Source organism: Schistocerca cancellata, chromosome 6, assembly GCF_023864275.1.
Source record: "Schistocerca cancellata isolate TAMUIC-IGC-003103 chromosome 6, iqSchCanc2.1, whole genome shotgun sequence".
In the NCBI taxonomy this organism is placed as follows: domain Eukaryota; kingdom Metazoa; phylum Arthropoda; class Insecta; order Orthoptera; family Acrididae; genus Schistocerca; species Schistocerca cancellata.
Genome location: NC_064631.1, coordinates 692,876,163 through 692,900,517, shown reverse-complemented (window position 1 = coordinate 692,900,517; position 24,355 = coordinate 692,876,163). Strand labels below are relative to the sequence as shown.

At 43.7% G+C, this 24,355-nt stretch overlaps 1 protein-coding gene across 1 annotated transcript in view; it reads left to right on the top strand.

Annotated features, from left to right (window-relative positions):
- Positions 1-24,355, top strand: part of LOC126088480 (sialin-like) — a 281,989-nt gene that overhangs the window by 60,512 nt on the left and 197,122 nt on the right. Inside the window, exons 2-3 of the mRNA XM_049906622.1 lie at positions 44-221; positions 12,324-12,557. Of these exons, the coding sequence (XP_049762579.1) occupies positions 44-221; positions 12,324-12,557 (412 nt within the window). The remainder of the gene's footprint in view (positions 1-43; positions 222-12,323; positions 12,558-24,355) is intronic.

Sequence of the window (24,355 nt, the reverse complement as noted above, 5' to 3'; positions counted from 1 at the left end):
TGGACAAGTAGACTAAATAAAATAACACACTGTCTTGCTCTAGCGAGGAGATGCCAGACGTCCCACTCTGGAAGGTCTGGAGACGGCGGCGGTACTTGGTCACGCTGCTGACCTTCCTAGGATTCTTCAACCTCTACGCCCTCCGGGTCAACGTCAGCGTCGTCATTGTCGACATGACGGAGAACAAGACGCACACAGTCAGCAACGGGACAGTTGTTCGGGTAGGAACTTCTCGTAACTTCTAAATAGCATTATGCACAGGAATATGCCTTGCGACCACATTTATTAATTTATTCTGTAATATAAGTACCATAAGGTGCTCTATCATCCTTCTAAACAGTCACTGATTTCAACCTGAATAATCAATTTTGTGCCACTGCCTTCCGAAAAGACGTCTGTCCTGCTCGAGGTCTGGATTACAAGAGAGAGAGGCAACTGTGCTCCGCACCGCAGAACACTCCAGCGTCCACACACGTGACCTGTATCCCACGCACGCTATTGGCTAAAACCAGTGGCGTAAATTCTCTAGCAGTTTCAGCAGAGGTCTCAGGGCGTCTCTTGTCAGCTGCTTTAACTGGACAGAACTGCCTCGGTTTTGCAAGACTTGTGTCACTTAGGTACACCGTAAGTTACTCTGGGAGAAAACTTGTAAAGATTTCACTGGGCCTTTGAAACAAATTTTTCAAACCAATTCCTTATAATATTCCTTGAATGACTGCCACCCTGTAAAATACTTTGCTCTGAAGTGTTTAAATCAAAATAAATAATATCTTGCCATGAAAAGGTTATGATAAAAAACGATCGATAAAATGTTCATTCCATTAACGATAATCTATGGGACGCTTTCCTAGGTCACTTCTTCTCAGCATTGTGCAGTTGCGACGAGATTCCCATTGCAGATCAACATTCGTCACCTGTTTCAATCCAGTGCCCCTTAAGGATGTAGGATCCCACTATGAACATCTTGAATGAGTGTATCTGTGAAACGTTTCTTTGGTCATCCAATGGTTTTCATCCAATCACACTGATCTGATACGCAGACCTTTTCACTGTGCCCTGTGTTTCCCTCTGTACCGCCAAAGGCAGCACTCGCATTTTCACGGTGAGTGGCTTGTCCGACAGAGCACCTGCATTTAGATGAAATCGTTAGATTGCTTAGCGGTTTATAGGACTGGCCAACACTCTGTACCCTGCCTAGAGGCACGTAAGGCCACTGCCCATTATCTACATCCATATCTACATACACACTCCGCAATCCACCATACGGTGCGTGGCGAAGGGTACCTCGTACAACTAGCATCTTCTCTCCCTGTTACACTCCCAAACAGAATGAGGGAAAAATGACTGCCTATATGCCTCTGTACGAGCTCTAATCTCTCTTACCTTATCTTTGTTTCTTTCCGCGAAATGTAAGTTGGCGGCAGTAAAATTGCTAAATTTCCTCAGTAGCGATTCACGAAAAGAACGCCTCCTTTCCTCCAGAGACTCTCAGCCAAGTTCTTGAAGCATTTCCGTAACACTCGCGTGATGATCAAACCTACCAGTAACAAATCTAGTAGCCCGCCTCTGAATTGCTTCTATGTCCTCCCTCAATCCGACCTGATAGGGATCCCAAACGCTCGAGCAGTACTCAAGAATAGGTCGTATTAATGTTTCATAAGCGGTCTCCTTTACAGATGAACCACATCTTCCCAAAATTTTACCAATGAACCGAAGACGTCTATCCGCCTACCCCACAACTGCCATTACATGCTTGTCCCACTTCATATCGCTCTGCAATACTACGCCCAAATATTTAATCGACGTGACTGTGTCAAACGCTCCACTACTAATGGAGTGTTCAAACCTTACGGGATTCTTTTTCCTGTTCATCTGAATTAATTTACATTTATCTATTATTTAGAGTTAGCTGCCATTCTTTACACCAATCACAAATCCTGTCCAAGTCATCTTGTATCCTCCTACAGTCACTCAACGACGACACCTTCCCGTACACCACAGCATCATCAGCAAACAGCCGCACATTGCTATTCACCCTGTCCAAAAGACCATTTATGTAGATAGAAAGCAACAGTGGACCTACCACACTTCCCTGGGGCACTCCAGATGATACCCTCATCTCCGATGAACACTCACCATCGAGGACAACGTACTGGGTTCTATTACTTAAGAAGTCTTCGAGTCACTCACATATTTGGGAACCAATCCCATATGTTCGTACCTTAGGTAGGAATCTGCAGTGGGGCACCGAGTCAAACGCATTCTGGAAGTCAAGGAATATGGCATCCGTCTCATACCCTTCATCCATGGTTCGCAAGATATCATGTGAAAAAAGCGCGAGTTGCGTTCCGCAGGAGCGATGCTTTCTAAAGCCGTGCTGATGCATTGTGTTTTTGTTTCTGGGTCGCCGGTGTTCTGACTCGTTAGATACGGTCAGCCGCAAATTCATCTTCTGTGGCAGGAGATCTTCCATCCAAGAGTAGCACTTGCACCCTAGGCCCACAATTATGTTTTGGATATATCCCAGTCTCTGTCTTTCCCTACAGTTTTTACCCTCTACAGCTCTCTCTAGTACCATGGAACAAATGTTCAAATGTGTGTGAATTCCTAAGGGACCAAACTGCCTTGGTCATCGGTCCCTAGACTTACATACTACTTAAACTAACTGATGCTAAGAACAACACAGACGCCCATGCCCGAGGGAGGGCTCGAACCTCCGGCGGGAGGGGCCGTGCAGTCAGTGACACGGCGCCTCTAACCGCGTGGCCGCTCCGCGCGGCATGGGACTTATTGCTTGATGTCCTACCACCCTACCCCTTCTTCTTGTCAGTGTTTCCCATGTATTCCTTTCCATGCCGATTCTGCAGAGAATTTCTTCTTTAATATCTTATCAGTCCATACAGTTTTCAACAACCTTATATGGCACCAAATTTCAGACGCTTCGACTCTCTTCTTTCCCGATTTTCCTACATTTCATAATTTACAACCATAGAATGCTGCTTCCTAAAATTAAGACCTATGTTTGATTCTTGTAGACTTCTTTTGGTCAGGAACGCCATCTTTGCTGTGCTTGTCTTGCACTGAGTGTCCCCCTTGCTTCGTCTGTCACATGTCACTTCGCTTGTCCGCTATATTGGACTTTGAAGCCGTTTTGGCAACTTTTCTGTCATGTAGGATGTCTGAACCTTTACGCCAATTTATCCGCACTGCAGTGACTCTGGGTCGTGTGTCATAATTTGTGCAATTTTCCTGCTAGTTACTTAGTGTCATAGTCCATGGACCATTTTGCATGATAAATACTAATGATGTGGAATGAGTCATTTTACATTCAAATCATAAATTAATTTGTACATATGATTACATGCTGAACATTTCTAAGTATTTTTTAGAAAAAATATAGATGTACGTTAGTACTTCCTAACTATTACCATTTACACATTATAATAGTAGATATGCTTCTACAGAAGAGGGAGTTGTCAGTAGTATGGCAAACTGTGTTCTGGGGCATTTTGTTAGTGCAGGGTTACAAACATTCAGGGGAGAAGCATAGATTCAGAGGTGAACTTGATTGATTTATAGCCTCCTCCTCTTAACCCTTTGTTCTGCTAAGTGGTTTCTAACTCCCTGAGGGTTGATTTAGGACCCCGTGGGAATCTTTCTGAGAAAACCCCTCCACCTCCCATACCCCTCTTCCTTGCCAATGCAAGGACACTTTTTATATCGAATTAATTTAATTAAGTAAATCGTTCAATTAATTAACCCCTCCCCCTCTGATAAATCCCCCAGCCCTCCCCTCCCATCCCCCCACTCCCCTTCCCCTCCTCCATCTGGAAATTGACAGGAAAAGGACTCAGTCTGTGTTGGAGAGGAAGGATCTCATGACAGGAATTTGAAATCAATGTCAATTACATACCAAAGGTTATACCGTTTATTTATAAAATTCAGTTTTCTGGGGTTGGATCTCCTTATTTGGTGGGTACATTTCACATCTAGCAAACTTCATGTCCCAATTGTGTAATTACACAGCTGTAGACTGGAGGTGTTGCCTTATTGGAAAGTTTTCATGTGCACTCAACTTGACATGCAGGGATTGACTGAGATAGTGCACAATGCCACCACCTGAGGACATCCCACTTCCACCCTTCACTCCCTCCCTTCTCACACCACCTAGAAAAAAATGGCGGGAAGAAGACTCAGTCTGTCCTGATAGGAAGAATATCATGACACGAAATTGATGACAATACTATATTGACACATATTCTTTATTTAATCAGGGTTCCCCCACTTTGATAGAGCTCATGTTTGCACCGCCCAGATCCGCTTTTCGTGATGTAATAACTGTAGACACCGAGGAATGGAATGATGTGCGGTATAATAGCCACCATTTGGGCTCATCCACACGTGAATTTGTCGTCCAGGTACCGCCACGGATGCCAGAAGTCGCTCAATGTCCTAATTACAGATCATGATTCTAAATACCATCGGCCACAGACTGGATGTCGGCTGCCTTTGATCGCGTGGCCCCAAATAAAGCATCAAGTGGTGACATTCTGTTTTTTGGGAAATGCCAGACTCGCTTCCTGTCTCTGTCTCTCTGAAGATGCTACTTCATGCTTGTGTGTGTGAACCAACGTCCCTAAACACACAGACATTGGTTTTCATCTCTCCCCAGAATACAGCGCTCCTATTGGTTAATGTTGAGAAGAAAGGGAGAGGTGACGCAATTTCGATATCAAAAAAAGAGTGTATTAGTTCATTTGCACTACCCTATCAAATTAATTGTTTAACAATTTACAGCAGTCAAGTAGATCACTTAAAACACTCACCTCCACTTTACAACGAACTTTTCTTAATAATAAAACATATTTTCATTGTTTGCGTATCACACACAAACTTTATGCAAATCAAGTAATTAAAATTGCACCACAAATAGATCGTAGCAATAAATATACTCGAGGTCTTGTATGCACTAACAATTGACAACACAATTACTCTCCTACATCACAATGTTTCCACTAAACATATCTGGTAAAAGAAGTTCTACCAGTCACACACACTCGCGATTACGAGAGCGAGAATGTTATACCGTCGTACAAACTGTGTACGGTACAAATTTGCACCTGGTTGCGACTGTTGGAACTAATGTTTTTCTAGCGAAAATCGGTTTCACATTAATGCATTATCATACCACAAAGTTTCGCCGCCAACACTGGACCTCCCTGAGTAGCTGCACTGGAATTATAACTGCTCAGCATACTGGAAACAAGGAAGGACCCTGTGGAACCCCAGACCTGTGTGCTTCAATTCAGAAGCTTATTGTCTCATATGATAAACTCAAGAACAGCAAACCCAAGTATACAGCAATTGTGGATTTAAAGAAAGCTTTCGACAATGTTAACTGGAGAACACTCTTAAATTCTTAAGCTAGCAGGTATAAATTACATGTAGGTTATCTACAACAACAGTAACTAGACTGTATTTATAAGAAACGAAGGATATGAAAAGAAAGCAGTAGTTAAGAGGGATTGAGACGGGTTTGGAGGTTATTTAATCTGTACTTAGAGAAAGCAGTAAAAGAAAACCAGGAAGAAATTTGGAAAGGAAGTAAAAATTCAAGGAGAAGAGATAAAATGTTACTTTATCCATGCTGGGTCTTGTAAACTCCATGGCCATTAATTATTCTTGATGAATAATTACAGTTGGGCACAAGCTTTAATGTGAGCACGCGGATGCATTTAGGCTAAAAAATTTGAGTGAATCTGCAATCGTCATTCGCCTGGATCAACATGTACACACTGTTTCTAACATAAAAGATAATTTAAAAATACCACATGTCACTAATAAAGCAAGAAGCGGAATCTTTATTAGAGATTTGTAATGTGTGGTCAGGGAAGTACAGTAAACTCATGCTGGTGCTCTTTAAAATAATGTAAATTTTCTGCATTATCCAAAATTCTCCAGAATGAGTCAATTCTTTGGGTTACAAACTCGAATTCTGTATCGTGCGAGTCAAATATAATAGAGTGTCGAACGTTATCAGAATCGTTAGCCATCTGAAGATGGGCGTGATAGACAGAAACCGGTTATGTCTTTGAACTAAAGCATTTTAAAAGTATTTGTGGCTGGTGGCGTCATTCATCAACGAAGAAATTAAAACTTTCATATTAGCCGACGATTTAATAATTGTCAGTTACGGCAAATGATTTAGAAGATCATTTGAATGGAATGGATAGTGTCTTGAAGAGAAGCTACAAGATGAACATCAATAAAAGTAAGAGAAGGATAATGAAATGTTGTCAAATTACATCAGAAGTTGCTGAGGGAAAAAGATTGGGAAATGAGACACTAAAAGTTATCACTGAGTTCTAATGTTTGGGCCACAAATTAACTTATGATGAAGGAGACACAGACTATCAGTAGGGAGGAAAACGTTTCTGGAAAAGATAATGTAGCTAACATCGAATATTGGATATAATAGGAAATTATTTCTATAGGTATTTATCGCGAATGTAGCCTTGTACATACGTGAAACTTGAATTATAAATTGTTCAATCATAGTGAAGAGGTACTGAATCGAAATGAAGAGAAAATAAACGTATGGCAAAATTGATTAAAAGAAAGGATAGGTTGATAGGCCACATCTTGAGGCATTAAGGGATAGTTAATTTCGTAATGGAAGGGAGTGTGGATGTGAGTGAGGTTGGGGAGGTCGATTGTAGAGTGAGACCAAGACTTGACTGCAATAAGCAGATCCAAATGGATGTAGGTTGCAGTATTTATGCCAAGATGATTGGATTTTTCCAGAATACACTGCTGTGGAGAGCTCAGTCTTCTGACCAAAAATCGCAACAACAACATTATTGTGTACTTCACAGGAACTACTAGGTCCAATCACATTACCGTGGCCACTGCCGATGTTCCACGTCAATGTGCAGGAAAAACTCGCAGACGGCAGGCGGCAGCACTGGCAGTGGAGGGACATAAAGCCTGGAGAGGGGGGAGGGGACGGTGCAGCTTTTGACGTAATGCAGAAATAGAGCGATGTATCTGACGTCCAAAGGAGCATGGCCATTGGCTTTCAGGCAAAGGTTGGCAGCATTTGAAACACAGCTAATTTTGTAAACGGTTCTTGTGCCACTGCGAACGGAATATATCGTTCATGGCAAAATGGCGCTATCCAAAACTGGTGCTGAGGCAACTGTGATGGACAGTGGCCCATAGATGACAGGGGTGAACGACGGTTGTGGATATGTTTGCGGGCCAATAGATGTGCAACTGTTGACCAACTGAGCGCCCAACCAAGGAACTAATAACAGGTAAGTTTAACGACCCTTCAGTGAAGATTGCTTCATATGGGACTCCGCAGCAGGTGCCTTATTCATAAACCCGTGTTGACGGCTGTTCATCAGTGACAAAGGCTGGAATTTGCACACCGGTACCACAACAGGGCGTCCACTGAACGGCGATAGATGGCCTTTACAGATGACTCACGTTTTATGCGTGTACAGCGTGAAGCGTCTGAAAACAAATACCCTGCATCAATCGTAGGAAGGGTCCTGGTTGGGTGAGGAAGTGTTTCGACTGTGGAATTTTTTCTAGGCATTCCCTAGGTGATCTAGTCACTCTGGAATACACTGTGGATCAACACGAATATGCTTCTGCCCTTGGGGACAGTCTCCTCTCATACGTGCATTTTGATTTTCCTCAAAATGGTGCCATCTACAAGCAGGATAATGCTAAGTGTCACACATCTCGCAGTGTATGAACATACACAATTCGCCATTAAAATTGCTACACCAAGGAGAAATGCAGATGATAAACAGGTATTCATTGGACAAATATATTATACTACAACTGACCTGTGATTACAATTTCACGCAGTTTGGGTGCACAGATCCTGAGAAATAAGTACCCAGAACAACCACCTCTGGCCGCAATAACAGCCTTAATACGACGGGGCATTGAGTCAAACAGAGCTTGGATGGCGTGTACAGGTACAGCTGCCCATGCAGCTTCAACACGATACCACAGTTCATCAAGAGTAGTGACTGGGTATTGTGACGAGCCAGTTGCTCGGCCACCATTGACCACACGTTTTCAGTCGGTGAGAGATCTGGAGAATGCGCTGGCCAGGGCAGCAGTCGAACATTTTCTGTATCCAGAAAGGCCAGTACAGGACCTGCAACATGCGGTCGTGCATTATCCTGCTGAAATGTAGAGTTTCGCAGGGATCGAATGAAGGGTAGAGACACGGGTCGTAACACATCTGAAATGTAACGTCCACTGTTCGAAGTGCCGTCAATGCGAACAAGAGGAGACCGAGACCTGTAACCAATGGCACCTCATACCATCACGCCGGGTGAGAAGCGACCATCATGATGCTGTAAACAGAACCTGGATTCAACCGAAAAAATGACGTTTTGCCATTCGTGCACCCAAGTTCGTCGTTGAGTACACCATCGCAGGCGCTCCTGTCTGTGATGCAGCGTCAAGGGTAACCGCAGCCATGGTCTCCGAGCTGATAGTCCATGCTGCTGCAAACGTCGTCGAACTGTTCGTGCAGGTGCTTGTTGTGTTGCAAACGTCCCCATCTGTTGACTCAGGGATCGAGACGTGGCTGCACGATCCGTTACAGCCATGCAGATAAGATGCCTGTCATCTCAACTGCTAGTGATACAAGGCCGTTGGGATCCAGCACGGCGTTCCGTATTACCCTCCCGAACCTACTGATTCCATATTCTGCTAACAGTCATTGGGTTTTGACCAACGCGAGCAGCACTGTCGCGATACGATAAACCGCAATCGCGATAGGCTACAATCCGACCATTATCAAAGTCGGAAACGTGGTGGAACGCATTTCTCCTCCTTACACGAGGCATCACAACAACATTTCACCAGGCAACGCCGGTCAACTGCTGTTTGTGTATGAGAAATCGGTTGGAAACTTTCCTCATGTCAGCACGTTGTAGGTGTCGTCAATGGCACCAACCTTGTGTGAAAGCTCTGAAAAGCTAATCATTTGCATATCACAGCATCTTCTTCCTGTCGGTTAAATTTAGCGTCTGTAGTACGTCATCATCGTGGTGTAGAAATTTTAATGGCCAGTAGTGTAGTTCAAATGACACCACAATGAGTTTATCGTACTCCTCTGGCCACCAGACTCCACCGTTTTAAGCGCAATCGAGAATCTATGGGGCCACGTTGACTGGGCTGTTTGTGTCATGGAACCTCAACCAGGAAGCTTACTGCAGTTGATCACGGCTCTGTAGTCGGCATGACTCCACATTCTTCCTTTCAGAATCTCACTCACTCTCTTCCTGCAAATCTGGCAGCGGTCTGTACTGCAAAAGATGGTTTTTCCGGCTTTTGACATATGGTAACATTAATGTGACTGAACAGTGTAATACATGCAGCTTTCTTTCACACAGATGTATGACTACTTTAAACCTGTTGCTTGAATAGGGATTTGGAAATGGAAATTAATTAATAATTGCTTTAATAATGGGAAAATTGACTGGAAAGAATAGGTGAGAAAATTTAGAAGGTAATTTATGAATGTGTGCACCATCTTGGGAGAACTTCAACTGATACCACTATCAACAGACCTTGAATATCATTACACTCAAGTTCAATAAATATAATTTGTATTACATACTGATACTTCCAGTAGTGTGCGGTACCAAAAAATCACCGCAACCATTGAAATTGTCGATCTGTCTATAAGTTCTTAAACACAGAAAGCAGAATATTTTAGGATAAGTAAACCAAGTTCAGTAGGGGCCTATCAAGTCTCAGTCATTGCCTTTGCATTAATTGCATTGTGTTTAGTCTTGAGTGTGACAATGTCGATGCAGGAACACTCTTCCAGATACGGCGTTAATTATTCTTGTCTGCATCGAACCTCTTGATGCAGGATCTCGGCGGCGAGTGAAATGATGAACAGATAGGAGTTGAATTTATAATCGTGCGAATAAATATTCCTTTTCTAGTAACTTTTCATAGCACTTTTAATGAACGGTTAAAATAATCATTTTTTAACAATGCTGGTACGACGGACCCAAGCCTACGTCCGTATTCTACGTCGGTCCTGAAACGAAATAGGTGAAGATACATGAATTAATAAACTGAAGAGCATATTTCTTACTTTATTTATTTATTATTATTTTGAGCTTTTCCTCATTACAGAGGCTTATCTGCAACATAATAATTTACTCGGAAATTTCTATACAAAGAATAAACGTTCTTAAACTATATTTTCAAAATATTCCTCCAGGTGTTTCGACCTTGTGTGTCCTCTTCCTCTGCGCCCATTCTCCTCATTGTGTGCTTTACATTCTGGAGCCAGGTGGTCATAGGTCGTCCTCTTCTTCTTCTTCCCTCCGGTTCCCACTCCAGTATCAATTTTGGTATTCTGGCTTCCATTCGTCGTACATGCCGTACCACTGTAATTTCTCCTTATTATTTCGGTGTTCCTTATCTTCTCTTTCCTGGAGAGTCTTGTCGATCTTCTCCAGAAGTCCATCTCTATGGCTTGTAATTTTGTAACGTTCTTCAGGTGAAATGTCCAGGTCTCTGTTCCGTACAGAACCACACTCTCTGATATAGATTTGTGTATCAATTTTTTAGTTCTACTCATTACATTCCTGCTCCGTAAGACTGAATTAAGCATCCCAATGACCTTCCGTCCGCAACTAATTCTTTTATTGATTTATGACACTGATTTTCCCTCGATTTCTAAAATGGATCCCAAATAACAGAAAGTGTTTATCTTTTTGATTTTCTTTCCTTTATTGTGTAGCTCATCTGAATCATTAGTCAAGTATTCTGTTTTTTGGTAATTAATCTTCAGACCCCAAGTTTTGTATGCTACTACTAGATGATTGCACATATAGTTAGCATCTTCCCCATCTTGTGCTACGACTACTTGATCATCAGCAAACAATAAATGATGCAGGTAAACTCCTTCTCTTATTTCTAATCCCGTACTATTACATTTACGAGACCTTGTTCTAAGGCTAATATCTGTAGAGGGTTTTAAATAATGATGGTGAGATGGGGTAGCCCTGTAAAAGGCCTTTGCTTGTTCTAAATGTCTGTGAAAGTTAATTACCAACTTTCACTTGGCAAATGTTATCTTTATACAACTGTTGCATTATTTTGATCAAGGAAGGGTTTATGTTTGCCATATGTAGTGCTTTCCAAAGCAATTTCCTTGGGACAGTATCATACGCTTTTTCTAGATCTATGAAAATTAATCCTATATTTTTTGATTTTTCCCTATGCTTCTCCAAAATCTGTCAAATGTGAAAATATGGTCTACACATGATCTCCCAGCCGAGAAACCACACTGTTCTTCTTGGGTTCTAAAATTTTTTTTCCAGTTCCTTTTTAATTACTTTCGCAAAAAATCTCATTAATCTGTTTGTAACACGAATTCCTCGATAGTTTGAACAAATTTTGCGATCCCCATTCTTAAATATGCTATTAACGTAACCTTGCTTCATCTCGTTGGTATTGAGTCTCCAGGTATAATTTTATTGAAGAGGTGTGTTATCAGGTTCACAATTTTGTCACCACCATATTTCATACACCCCAGATTGATATTGCCTGGTCCAGGTGATTTACCGTTCTTTCCTATTGTCAACGCCTGAAGTACTTCACTTTCTAAAATCTGGATTTCATCATCTTCATGTCCATTTTCTTCCAATGTTCCTTCTTCTAGACATTCTTCTCTGTCCTCATTTAATAATTTTTGGAAATACTCTTCCCATTCCTTTTGTGTTATCAGTTGGAGATTGGTTTTGCTTTCTGTATCCTGTTGAAGCCCTTTTAATACTGGCCATGCTTCTTTTGCTCTCACAAATCCTAATTTGCATGTCCATTTTCTTCCAATGTTCCTTCTTCTAGACATTCTTCTCTGTCCTCATTTAATAATTTTTGGAAATACTCTTCCCATTCCTTTTGTGTTATCAGTTGGAGATTGGTTCTGCTTTCTGTATCCTGTTGAAGCCCATGTAATACTGGCCATGCTTCTTTTGCTCTCACAAATCCTAATTTGCTATTAACCTTGGCACATGTTTTTTTCCCATGTTTCATTTTTTGCCATCCTTATTTTTTTCATCACTTCCTTCTTCTTATTTAGTTTCATACAGATATTGAACGATGTATCAAAACATTATCCTTGCCACAAAACAACTCATTAATTTACTTTTGCTGGTGCCTTAGTTTATAGCTCATTCAGTTTACATATAGCGTATATTCAAGAAAAGAAAAGAAAGAAAAATAATATGAATCAGTACATGGTTCGACTGTTCTGCCGGCAGGAGAGCGAGTTCGACTGGGACACGGAGCTGCAGGGCCTGGTGCTGAGCTCCTTCTTCTACGGCTACATCTGCACGCAGCTGCTGGGCGGCTGGCTGGCGCTGCGCGTGGGCGGCGCCGTCCTCATGACGAGCGCCGTCGCCGTCAGCGCCGTGCTGGCGCTCGCCACGCCCCTGCTGGTGCGCCTCAGCGTCTACGCCTTCATCGCCATCCGGGTCATCCAGGGGCTCGTGCAGGTACAGGCTGCTCCCACCTGCCTGCTCCACTAACTGACCGCGATATTTCACTGTCACGAGCTCGTCTCCTCAGTAATACCACTGCTAGTAGCAATAATAGTTTTATGCACCGTCAGAAACTTTTACAAGTATATTTTACATGCTGTGGAACTATTCCTTAAGAACATACAGGCATTTACATACACGTCTACAACTAAACTCCATCTGAACAGGCCTCAGGAGACCTAACGGTACACCAAGCGAGGTGGCGCAGTGGTTAACACACTGGACTCGTATTCGGGAGGACGACTGTTCAATCCCGCGTCCGGCCATCTTGATTTAGGTTTCCCATGATTTCCCTACATCGCTCCAGGCAAATGCCGGGATGGTTCCTTTGAAAGGCCACGGCCGACTTCCTTTCCCGTCCTTCCTTAATCCGATGAGACCGATGACCTCGATGTTGGTCTCTTCCTCCAAACAACCAAACCAACCAACCTAACAGTACTTACCAACCACCTTATCATCCTCAGACGATAGTCATCACTGGATGAAGACGTGTAAGGGTTCGTGAGCAGCACACCTCATCTGCGGCCATAGCCAGTCTTCGCCATTGGTACATAATTACAGGTCTAGTTCGACAAAAATGGAACACATTCTCGGCCGTGCCTTTATAATAGGAACCATCACTGCATTTTTCTGAAACACACTACTGGCCATTAAAATTGCTACGCCAAGAACAAATGCAGATGATAAACGGGTATTCATTGGACAAATATATTATACTAGAACTGACATGTAATTACATTTTCACGCAAATTGGGTCCATAGATCCTGAGAAATCAGTACCCAAAACAACCACCCTGGCCGTAATAATGGCCTTGATACGCCTGGGCCGGCCGGAGTGGCCGAGCGGTTAAAGGCGCTACAGTCGGGAACCGCAGGACCGCTACGGTCGTAGGTTCGAATCCTGCCTCGGGCATGGATGTGTGTGATGTCCTTAGGTTAGTTAGGTTTAAGTAGTTCTAAGTTCTAGGGAACTTATGACCACAGCAGTTGAGTCCCATAGTGCTCAGAGCCATTTGATACGCCTGGGCATTGAGTCAAACAGAGCTTGGATGGCGTGTACAGGTACAGCTGCCCATGCAGCTTCAACACGATACCATAGTTCATCAAGAGTAGTGACTGACGTGTTGTGATGAGCCAGTTGCTCCGCCGCCATTGACCAGGTGAGAGATCTGGAGAATGTGCTGGCCAGGGCAGCAGTCAAACATTTTCTGTATCCAAAAAGGCCCGTACAGCACCTGCAACATGCGGTCGTGCATTATCCTGCCGAAATGTAGGGTTTCGCAGGGATCGAATGGAGGGTAGAGCCACGAGTCGTAACACATCTGAAATGTAACGTCCACTGCTCAAAGTGCTGTCAATGCAAACAAGAGGTGGCCGAGACGTGTAGCCAATGGCACCCCATACCATCACGCCGGGTGATACGCCAGTATGGCGATGACGAATACATGCTTCTAATGTGCTCAGATGGAAACCCAGTTCTAAGCAAAGAAGGGGAAGCAGAAAGGTGGAAGCAGTATATAGAGGGTCTATACAGGGGCGATGTTCTTGAGGACAATATTATGGAAATGGAAGAGGAGGCAGATGAAGATGAAATGGGAGATATGATACTGCGTGAAGAGTTTGACAAAGCACTAAAAGACCTGAGTCGAAACAAGGCCCAGGGAGTAGACAACAGTCCATTAGAACTACTGACAGCCTTGGGAGAGCTAGTCCTGACAAAACTCTACCATCTGGTGAGCAAGATGTATGACACAGCCGATATACCCTCAGACTTCAAGAAGAATATAATAATTCCAATCCCAAAGAAAGCAGGTGTTGACAGATGTGAAAATTACCGAACTATCAGTTTAATAAGTCACAGCTGCAAAATACTAACGCGAATTCTTTACAGACGAATGGAGAAACTGGTAGAAGCCGACCTTGGGGAAGATCAGTTTGGATTCCATAGAAATGTTGGAACACGTGAGGCAGTACTGACACTACGACTTATCTTAGAAAAAAGATTAAGGAAAGGCAAACCTACGTTTCTAGCATGTGTAGACTTAGAGAAAGCTATTGACAATTTTGACTGAAATACTCTCTTTCAAATTCTGAAGGTGGCAGGGGTAAAATACAGGGAGCGAAAGGCTATTTACAGTTTGTACAGAAACCAGATGGCAGTTATAAGAGTCGAGGGGCACGAAACGGAAGCAGTGGTTGGGAAGGGAGTGAGACAGGGTTGTAGCCTCTCCCCGATGTTATTCAATCTGTATATTGAACAAGCAGTAAAGGAAACAAAAGTAAAGGTCGGAGTAGGTACTAAAATCCATGGAGAAGAAATAAAAACTTTGAGGTTCGCCGATGACATTGTTATTCTGTCAGAGACAGTAAAGGACTTGGAAGAGCAGTTGAACGGAATGGACAGTGTCTTGAAAGGAGGGTATAAGATGAACATCAACAAAAGCAAAACGAGAATAATGGAATGTAGTCGAATTAAGTCGGGTGATGCTGAGGGAATTAGATTAGGAAATGAGACACTTAAAGTAGTAAAGGAGTTTTGGTATTTGGGGAGCAAAATAACTGATGATGGTCGAAGTAGAGAGGATATAAAATGTAGACTCGCAATGGCAAGGAAAGTGTTTCTGAAGAAGAGAAATTTGTTAACATCTAGTATAGATTTAAATGTCAGGAAGTCGTTTCTGAAAACATTTGTATGGAGTGTAGCCATGTATGGAAGTGAAACATGGACGATATATAGTTTAGACAAGAAGAGAATAGAAGCTTTCGAAATGTGGTGCTACAGAAGAATGCTGAAGATTAGATGAGTAGATCATATAGCTAATGAGGAGGTCATCATCATCATCATTTAAGACTGATTATGCCTTTCAGCGTTCAGTCTGGAGCATAGCCCCCTTTATAAAATTCCTCCATGATCCCCTATTCAGTGCTAACATTGGTGCCTCTTCTGATGTTAAACCTATTACTTAAAAATCATTCTTAACCGATTCCAGGTACCTTCTCCTTGATCTGCCCCAACTCCTCCTACCCTCTACTGCTGTACCCATGAGTCTCTTGGGTATGCTTCTCCCATGCGTGTAACATGACCCCACCATCTAAGCCTGTTCGCCCTGCATGCTGCATCTATAGAGTTCATTCCCAGTTTTTCTTTGATTTCCTCATTGTGGACACCCTCCTGCCATTCTTCCAATCTACTAGCTACTTTCATATCCGTAACCTCAACCTTGTTGATAAGGTAACCTGAATCCACCCAGCTTTCGCTCCCATACAACAAAGTTGGCCGAAATATTGATAATGAGGTGGTATTGAATAGAATTGGGGAGAAGAGGAGTTTGTGGCACATCTTGACTAGAAGAAGGGATCGGTTGGTAGGACATGTTCTGAGGCATCAAGGGGTCACCAATTTAGTACTGGAGGGCAGCATGGAGGGTAAAAATCATAGAGGGAGACCAAGAGATGAATACACTAAGCAGATTGAGAAGGATGTAGGCTGCAGCAGGTACTGGGAGATGAAGAGGCTTGCACAGGATAGATAGCACGGAGAGCTGCATCAAACCAGTCTCAGGACTGAAGACGACAACAACAACAACAATTTGCGCTCACCGCGATGTCGCCAAACACGGATGCGACCATCATGATGCTGTAAACAGAACCTAGATTCATCTGAAAAAATGACGTTCTGCCATTCGCGCACCTAGGTTCGTCGTTGAGTACACCATCGCAGGCGCTCCTGTCTTTGATGCAGCGTCAAGGGTAACCGCAGCCATGGTCTCCGAGCTGATAGTCCACGCTGCTGCAAACTTCGTCGAACTGTTCATGCAGATGGTTGTTGTCTTGCATACGTCCCCATCTGTTGACTCAGGGATCGAGGCGTGGCTGCACGATCCGTTACGACCATGCGGATAAGATGCCTGTCATCTCGACTGCTAGTGATACGAGGCCGTTGGGATCCAGCACGTCGTTCCGTATTACCCTCGTGAACCCACCGATTCCATATTCCGCTATCAGTCATTGGATCTCGACCAATGCGAGCAGTAATGTCGCGATACGATAAACCGCAATCGCGATAGGCTACAATCCGACCTTTACCAAAGTCGGAAACGTGATGGTACGCATTTCTCCTCCTTACACGAGGGATCACAACAATGTTTCACCAGGCAACGCCGGTCAACTGCTGTCTGTGTATGAGAAATCGCTTGGAAACTTTCCTCATGTCAGCACGTTGTAGGTGTCGCCACCGGCGCCAACCTTGTGTGAATGCTCTGAAAAGCTAATCATTTGCATATAACAGCATCTTCTTCCTGTCGGCGAAATTTCGCGTCTGTAGCACGTCATCTTCGTGGTGTAGCAATTATAAGGGCCAGTAGTGTAATTTAGGGAAACCACTGACGACCTAAATTAGGATCGCCAGGTGGAAACTGAATCTTCCATCCTTCCAAATACAAAGCCTGTCTGTTTAAAACAGTGCTACCACTTAAGGTTTATCCTAGTGTAAAGATATTGTTATGCAAATAAGTTATTTAATCCAGAATGAAATTTGATTCTGCATCTGAGTGTGCGCTGATATGAAACTTCCTGGAAGATTAAAACTGTGTGCCGGACCGTGACTCGAACTGGGGACCTTTGCCAATGGCGGGAAAGTGCTCTACCAGCTGAGCTACCGAAGCACGACAATGGGCCCCGTCCTCACACTTTTACTTCCGCCAGTACCTCGTCTCCTAACTTCCAAACTTCACAGAAGCTCTCCTGCTAACCAATTAGAACTGAAGCTGTGAGGACGGGTCATCAGGTGTGGCTGGGTAGCTCCGACAATAGAGGACTTTCCCGCAAAAGGCAAAGGTACCGAGTTCGCGTGTCGGTCCGGCACACAGTTTTAATCTGCCAGGAAGTTTCAAGTTATTTAGTAACGTAAAAAGCTAATGCTACACGTGAAGAAAACGATTCCTGGAGATTTATTATGACTGTGAATTTGTAAACAGAAAATGTGTAAAGAAAAACTGCATACAGTAAATTAATATTGTATAAACCCCAAGAACCGTTTTTACTTCCGGAAACTTCGAAAGCAAACCTCTATATGAGAAGTTTCCCAATACTGTTAAAATTCTGATAATAATATCCTCCCATAGCGGAAAACAGTAAAACACTCGAATGATAATTTGATAATTAAAGACACAGTACACTCTGATTTTGCTTACCAGTTACAGTTAAACTCAGATAAACTTGCACCTAAATTGGCATGTAAACAAAGATTGTGTACTTTGACAGCTGTCAGATTCAAAGCTCCCTGTAATACGCTAACTTGAAACAATGGCAAATGAGCTGCTTCTTTGTAATTGGTCGGTGTAAATAACTTCTATGGCGGATGCCTCAACTTACGTGTCTGGCCACATTTCACAGTACAACACACAAATTCTCCTGCCTAAATGATTGTATATACACGACGAAGCACACCCCTCCAAAAGACACACAGCGCATGCAAAGACTTTTTAACAGTCACTTAAGGTAAACAGTTTTTACAATAAACTAATTATATTTACAGAGAGAAACGTTAAGAGATAGTCTGTTACAAAGTACAAAGAAATTAAATTGGTTACGATTGTGAGTTTCTCGAAGAGAGGATTGGTTTCGAGTCTTATCTGTTCTGGGTCGGCGTGATGTGGCGACGGCGCTAGAAGCAGTTGGAAGTTGCTGATTTGAATCCTATAAGTTCATCGAGTCGTATCCTTGGCATTAATTTATATCCTCTTTCCTTACCTCCTGTTTGGGCTGGTGATAGTATCAAGTTGCGTAGCATCCATTTGTGGTGGGCCGGAACAAAGTAGCTGTTTGTGTAGCACTGAAGGTCGTACTAGTTCAGCTGCAACGTTCATACACGATGGTTTGGCACAGACCATACATCGTGTTTAAATTAACATTCCAGTTGCTACAACTTGCAAATTTCGAAGTTAGACAGTCCACCTACTGTTAATATTCATGATTCACGATAACACCGTTCCCGTGAAAACGGTGACTTACGCAGCAACACAGTTCACGGTTTCCACATTGGCGGTTAGTGTTTTAGCATACGTCATATTTCGTTGTCAAGAAAATGAGCAATATTGAATTCACAGTTGATGTAATTCAATCCGATTCTAAACTGACGACAATATTGTCTGTTCACGAGTGCATTGCCACTGCCACAAGCATCATTCTGCAAAAACCCACAACTTTCGCGTCACACAAAATCCGTTTAGACTGTCCATCATAGCGTCAAATTTCAAACCGTGTCTAACACACGAAAGTCCGGTGTTAATATCGCGCTAATCGCGCACCATTACTACACACAATACTTGCTTCCGTACCACCACTCTCATGCGCCATCCGCGACCGTCTCCACACACTGTTCGACCCGACAACTATCGATACTTCTCTCGCTCCACAGTTCTTACAACACTTCTGCCTATTGCATTCCGTTTCACACAATACATTTCATAAAACTATCTGAAAGACCATCAGAAAAAAATTCAAGTCTTTACATAAGGAACTCGTATAGAAAATACTTCATGTTCTACACTATATAACCAAATGAAAATTATTCTACGTCATCAGAAATATATCTATGAAGTACAATGTAGTAAAAAATGGTAGTTGTTTGGGGGAGGAGACCAAACAGCGGGGTCATCGGTCTCGTCGGATTAGGGAAGGACGGGGAAGGAATTCGGCCGTGCCCTTTCAAAGGAACCATCTCGGCATTTGCCTGGAGCGATTTAGGAAAATCACGGAAAAGCTATATCAGGACGGCCGGACGCAGGATTGAACCGTCGTCCTCCCGAATGCGAGTCCAGTGAAGGTAGTAAATGAAAGGAAAAATATAGCTCGTTATTAGTCATGGCATCACATACACTGTTCATTCAGATTGCAAAACCCGGCACTTGACACTCGATGCTGGAATTGATGCACAAAACGCTATGAAATATTGTGTTTCCGGAAGTGAATCTTAAGGTGGGGAATTTGCATTTTATCAGTGAAAAGTATTGAATGTGATACTGAACACCAGATTTAAATGAACTCTGTAGTTTATTATAAGAAGTATTTGAATCATAAAGCATCCAAAACAATCATGAAATTACTAAATTTACAATCATAGAATTAACAACAAGAATTACAAACCTGGTTTGTTGCCAAAGTTACTCAATGACATCGGAGTTGCTTAATAATCTTGCATCTAACTTTGTGAAATTTATCTCACCCTAACAGTATAACGATTACAGTGACTGACTGAATAGAGAACTGAAGAAACCCGTAGATGTGAGGATGTACTGATGAAAGTGGGACAAGGAAACCTATCATGAATCTGTACTTGAACCTCTCGATCGTCCCAACATACCGGAGATGGTAGCTGTGCTCACCATACCGTTCGGTGTAACATGAGCCGAATGGTGACGCCCTATCATGCTCCCAGGAAGTCTGATACTAGGGTCGTTTTGGTGAGGTCTCAAACATTAGAGCGCAGTTGGCACCTCCACTTGAGCGCACAGCCTGCAGAGCGCCAATGTGTCCAGCACCAAACACAGAGACGAAGTCTTTCATTCTAAGTCAATAAGGAACCGACAACTCGTTTCTTCTTTGCAAGAAAAATTCGACCACCATTCCCCTCTAAAGTTACATCAGTCTGCCAATGGAGCAATTGTTTCTTTGACAAAATGTCTCACCAAGAAGAGGCAAAACGCCAAACAACAAATGATATCATTTTTCTCCCCTCTTTTCTAAAAAAAATCATCTGCCTACAGGAAAATTAAAGAGACCTTTGGAGAAAAGAGAGCCACTTGTATGAATATCAGGAGCTCAGATGGAAACCCAGTTCTAAGCAAAGAAGGGAAAGCAGAGAGGTGGAAGGAGTATATAGAGGATCTATACAAGGGCGATGTACTTGAGGACAATATTATGGAAATGGAAGAGGATGTAGATGAAGATGAAATGGGAGATACGATACTTCTTGAAGAGTTGACAGAGCACTGAAAGACCAGAGTCGAAATAAGGCCCCGGGAGTAGACAACATTCCATTGGAAAAACTGACGGCCTTGGGAGAGCCAGTCCTAACAAAACTCTACCATCTGGTTCAAATGGCTCTGAGCACTATCGGACTAAACTGCTGAGGTCATCAGTCCCCTATAACTTAGAACCACTTAAACCTAACTAACCTAAGGACATCACACACATCCATGCCCGAGGCAGGATTCGAGCCTGCGACCGTAGCGGTCTCGCAGTTCCAGACTGTAGCGCCTAGAACCGCTCGGCCATTCCGGCCGGCCTCTACCATCTGGTGAGCAAGATGTATCAGACAGGCGAAATACCCTCAGACTTCAACAAGAATATAATAATTCCAATCCCAAAGAAAGCAGGTGCTGACAGATGTGAAAATTACCGAACTATCAGTTTAATAAGTCACATTGTTAAATACTAACGCGAATTCTTTACAGACGAATGGAAAAACTGGTAGAAGCCGACCTCGGGGAAGATCAGTTTGGATTCCGCATAAATGTTGGAACACGTGAGGCAATACTGACACTACGACTTATCTTAGAAAATACACTCCTGGAAATGGAAAAAAGAACACATTGACACCGGTGTGTCAGACCCACCATACTTGCTCCGGACACTGCGAGAGGGCTGTACAAGCAATGATCACACGCACGGCACAGCGGACACACCAGGAACCGCGGTGTTGGCCGTCGAATGGCTCTAGCTGCGCAGCATTTGTGCACCGCCGCCGTCAGTGTCAGCCAGTTTGCCGTGGCATACGGAGCTCCATCGCAGTCTTTAACACTGGTAGCATGCCGCGACAGCGTGGACGTGAACCGTATGTGCAGTTGACGGACTTTGAGCGAGGGCGTATAGTGGGCATGCGGGAGGCCGGGTGGACGTACCGCCGAATTGCTCAACACGTGGGGCGTGAGGTCTCCACAGTACATCGATGTTGTCGCCAGTGGTCGGCGGAAGGTGCACGTGCCCGTCGACCTGGGACCGGACCGCAGCGACGCACGGATGCACGCCACGACCGTAGGATCCTACACAGTGCCGTAGGGGACCGCACCACCACTTCCCAGCAAATTAGGGACACTGTTGCTTCTGGGGTATAGGCGAGGACCATTCGCAACCGTCTCCATGAAGCTGGGCTACGGTCCCGCACACCGTTAGGCCGTCTTCCGCTCACGCCCCAACATCGTGCAGCCCGCCTCCAGTGGTGTCGCGACAGGCATGAATGGAGGGACGAATGGAGACGTGTCGTCTTCAGCGATGAGAGTCGCTTCTGCCTTGGTGCCAATGATGGTCGTATGCGTGTTTGGCGCCGTGCAGGTGAGCGCCACAATCAGGACTGCATACGACCGAGGCACACAGGGCCAACACCCGGCATCATGGTGTGGGGAGCCATCTCCTACACTGGCCGTACACCACTGGTGATCGTCGAGGGGACACTGAATAGTGCACGGTACATCCAAACCGTCATCGAACCCATCGTTCTACCATTCCTAGACCGGCAAGGGAACTTGCTGTTCCAACAGGACAATGCACGTCCGCATGTATCCCGTGCCACCCAACGTGCTCTAGAAGGTGTAAGTCAACTACCCTGGCCAGCAAGATCTCCGGATCTGTCCCCCATTGAGCATGTTTGGGACTGGATGAAGCGTCGTCTCACGCGGTCTGCACGTCCAGCACGAACGCTGGTCCAACTGAGGCGCCAGGTGGAAATGGCATGGCAAGCCGTTCCACAGGACTACATCCAGCATCTCTACGATCGTCTCCATGGGAGAATAGCAGCCTGCATTGCTGCGAAAGGTGGATATACACTGTACTAGTGCCGACATTGTGCATGCTCTGTTGCCTGTGTCTATGTGCCTGTGGTTCTGTCAGTGTGATCATGTGATGTATCTGACCCCAGGAATGTGTCAATAAAGTTTCCCCTTCCTGGGACAATGAATTCACGGTGTTCTTATTTCAATTTCCAGGAGTGTAGATTAAGGAAAGGCAAACCTACGTTTCTAGCATTTGTAGACTTAGAGAAAGCTATTGACAATGTTGACTGGAATACTCTCTTTCAAATTCTAAAGGTGGCGGGGGTAAAATACAGGGAGCGAAAGGCTATTTACAATTTGTACAGAAACCAAATGGCAGTTATAAGAGTCGAGGGGCATGAAAGGGAAGCAGTGGTTGGGAAGGGAGTGAGACAGGGTTGTAGCCTCTCCCCGATGTTATTCAATCTGTATATAGAGCAAGCAGTAAAGAAAACAAAAGAAAAATTTGGAGTAGGTATTAAAATCCATGGAGAAGAAATAAAAACTTTGAGGTTCGCCGATGGCATTGTAATTCTGTCAGAGACAGTAAAGGACTTGGAAGAGCAGTTGAACGGAATGGACAGTGTCTTGAAAGGAGGGTATAAGATGAACATCAACGAAAGCAAAACGAGGATAATTGAATGTAGTCGAATTAAGTCGGGTGATGCTGTTTGAATTGCATTAGGAAATGAGACACTTAAAGTAGTAAAGGAGTTTTGGTATTTGGGGAGCAAAATAACTGATGATGGTCGAAGTAGAGAGGATATAAAATGTAGACTCGCAATGGCAAGGAAAGTGTTTCTGAAGAAGAGAAATTTGTTAACATCTAGTATAGATTTAAATGTCAGGAAGTCGTTTCTGAAAGCATTTGTATGGAGTGTAGCCATGTATGGAACTGAAACATGGACGATAAATAGTTTGGACAAGAAGAGAATAGAAGCTACAGAAGAATGCTGAAGATTAGATGGGTAGATCACATAACTAATGAGGAGGTATTGAAGAGAATTGGGGAGAAGAGGAGTTTGTGGCACAAGTTGACAAGAAGAAGGGACCGGTTGGTAGGACATGTTCTGAGGCATCAAGGGATCACAAATTTAGCATTGGAGGGGAGTGTGGAGGGTAAAAATCGTAGTGGGAGACCAAGAGATGAATACATTAAGCAGATTCAGAAGGATGTAGGCTGCAGTAGGTACTGGGAGATGAAGAAGCTTGCACAGGATAGAGTAGCATGGAGAGCTGCATCAAACCAGTCTCAGGACTGAAGACCACAATAACAACAATGTGTTATGTCCTCTTGATGTCACTTCTATTTGACCAGTTGGCGCCCTCTCATCCAGCAGCTAGCTTTGGTGTTCATATCCTGGGGAAAGCTGAACAGCTGTGCTCGAGGCTAGCCGCCAACTCTGTGGCATCTTCTGAACCTGCAGTACAAGGGAGCTGTTTTGACATCATTTTTGGAAAGCATTTTTCTTAACATGTTCGAAGCACCTACTGCTGGCTGAGTTCTGTCATCTAGAATAAATGCTTCCACCATGGACTTCAAAAGTGGATATGTGCGATAAACAGCACAATAGGCTAGCGTAAAATGACAGTGGCCGATGCTGGTCCCCTCCCCACAGTTATCTGAAGGGCTGCTTTCCCTCAGCTCCTCATCTCATTACTCCATCTAAACTATCTCAGCTCCCATTCAGTCGCATTATTAATCATAAATAAATGCAAAGAGACGAGAAGAATGGCTTGTCACTTTTCAGTCACAGCACAAGTCACTGCACGCACTACGGATACTATATGCACATTATTTTATAGTGTAACAAAAAAAACACTATCAGCTGACATCAGGACAATAATGAGGATGTTGTGTTTTCCTTGTGTGTAGAAGGGTTTGACCTGACCTGTACATTATGGTTGAGAGGCTAACTCCACTGCAAATTATCTACAGAAACT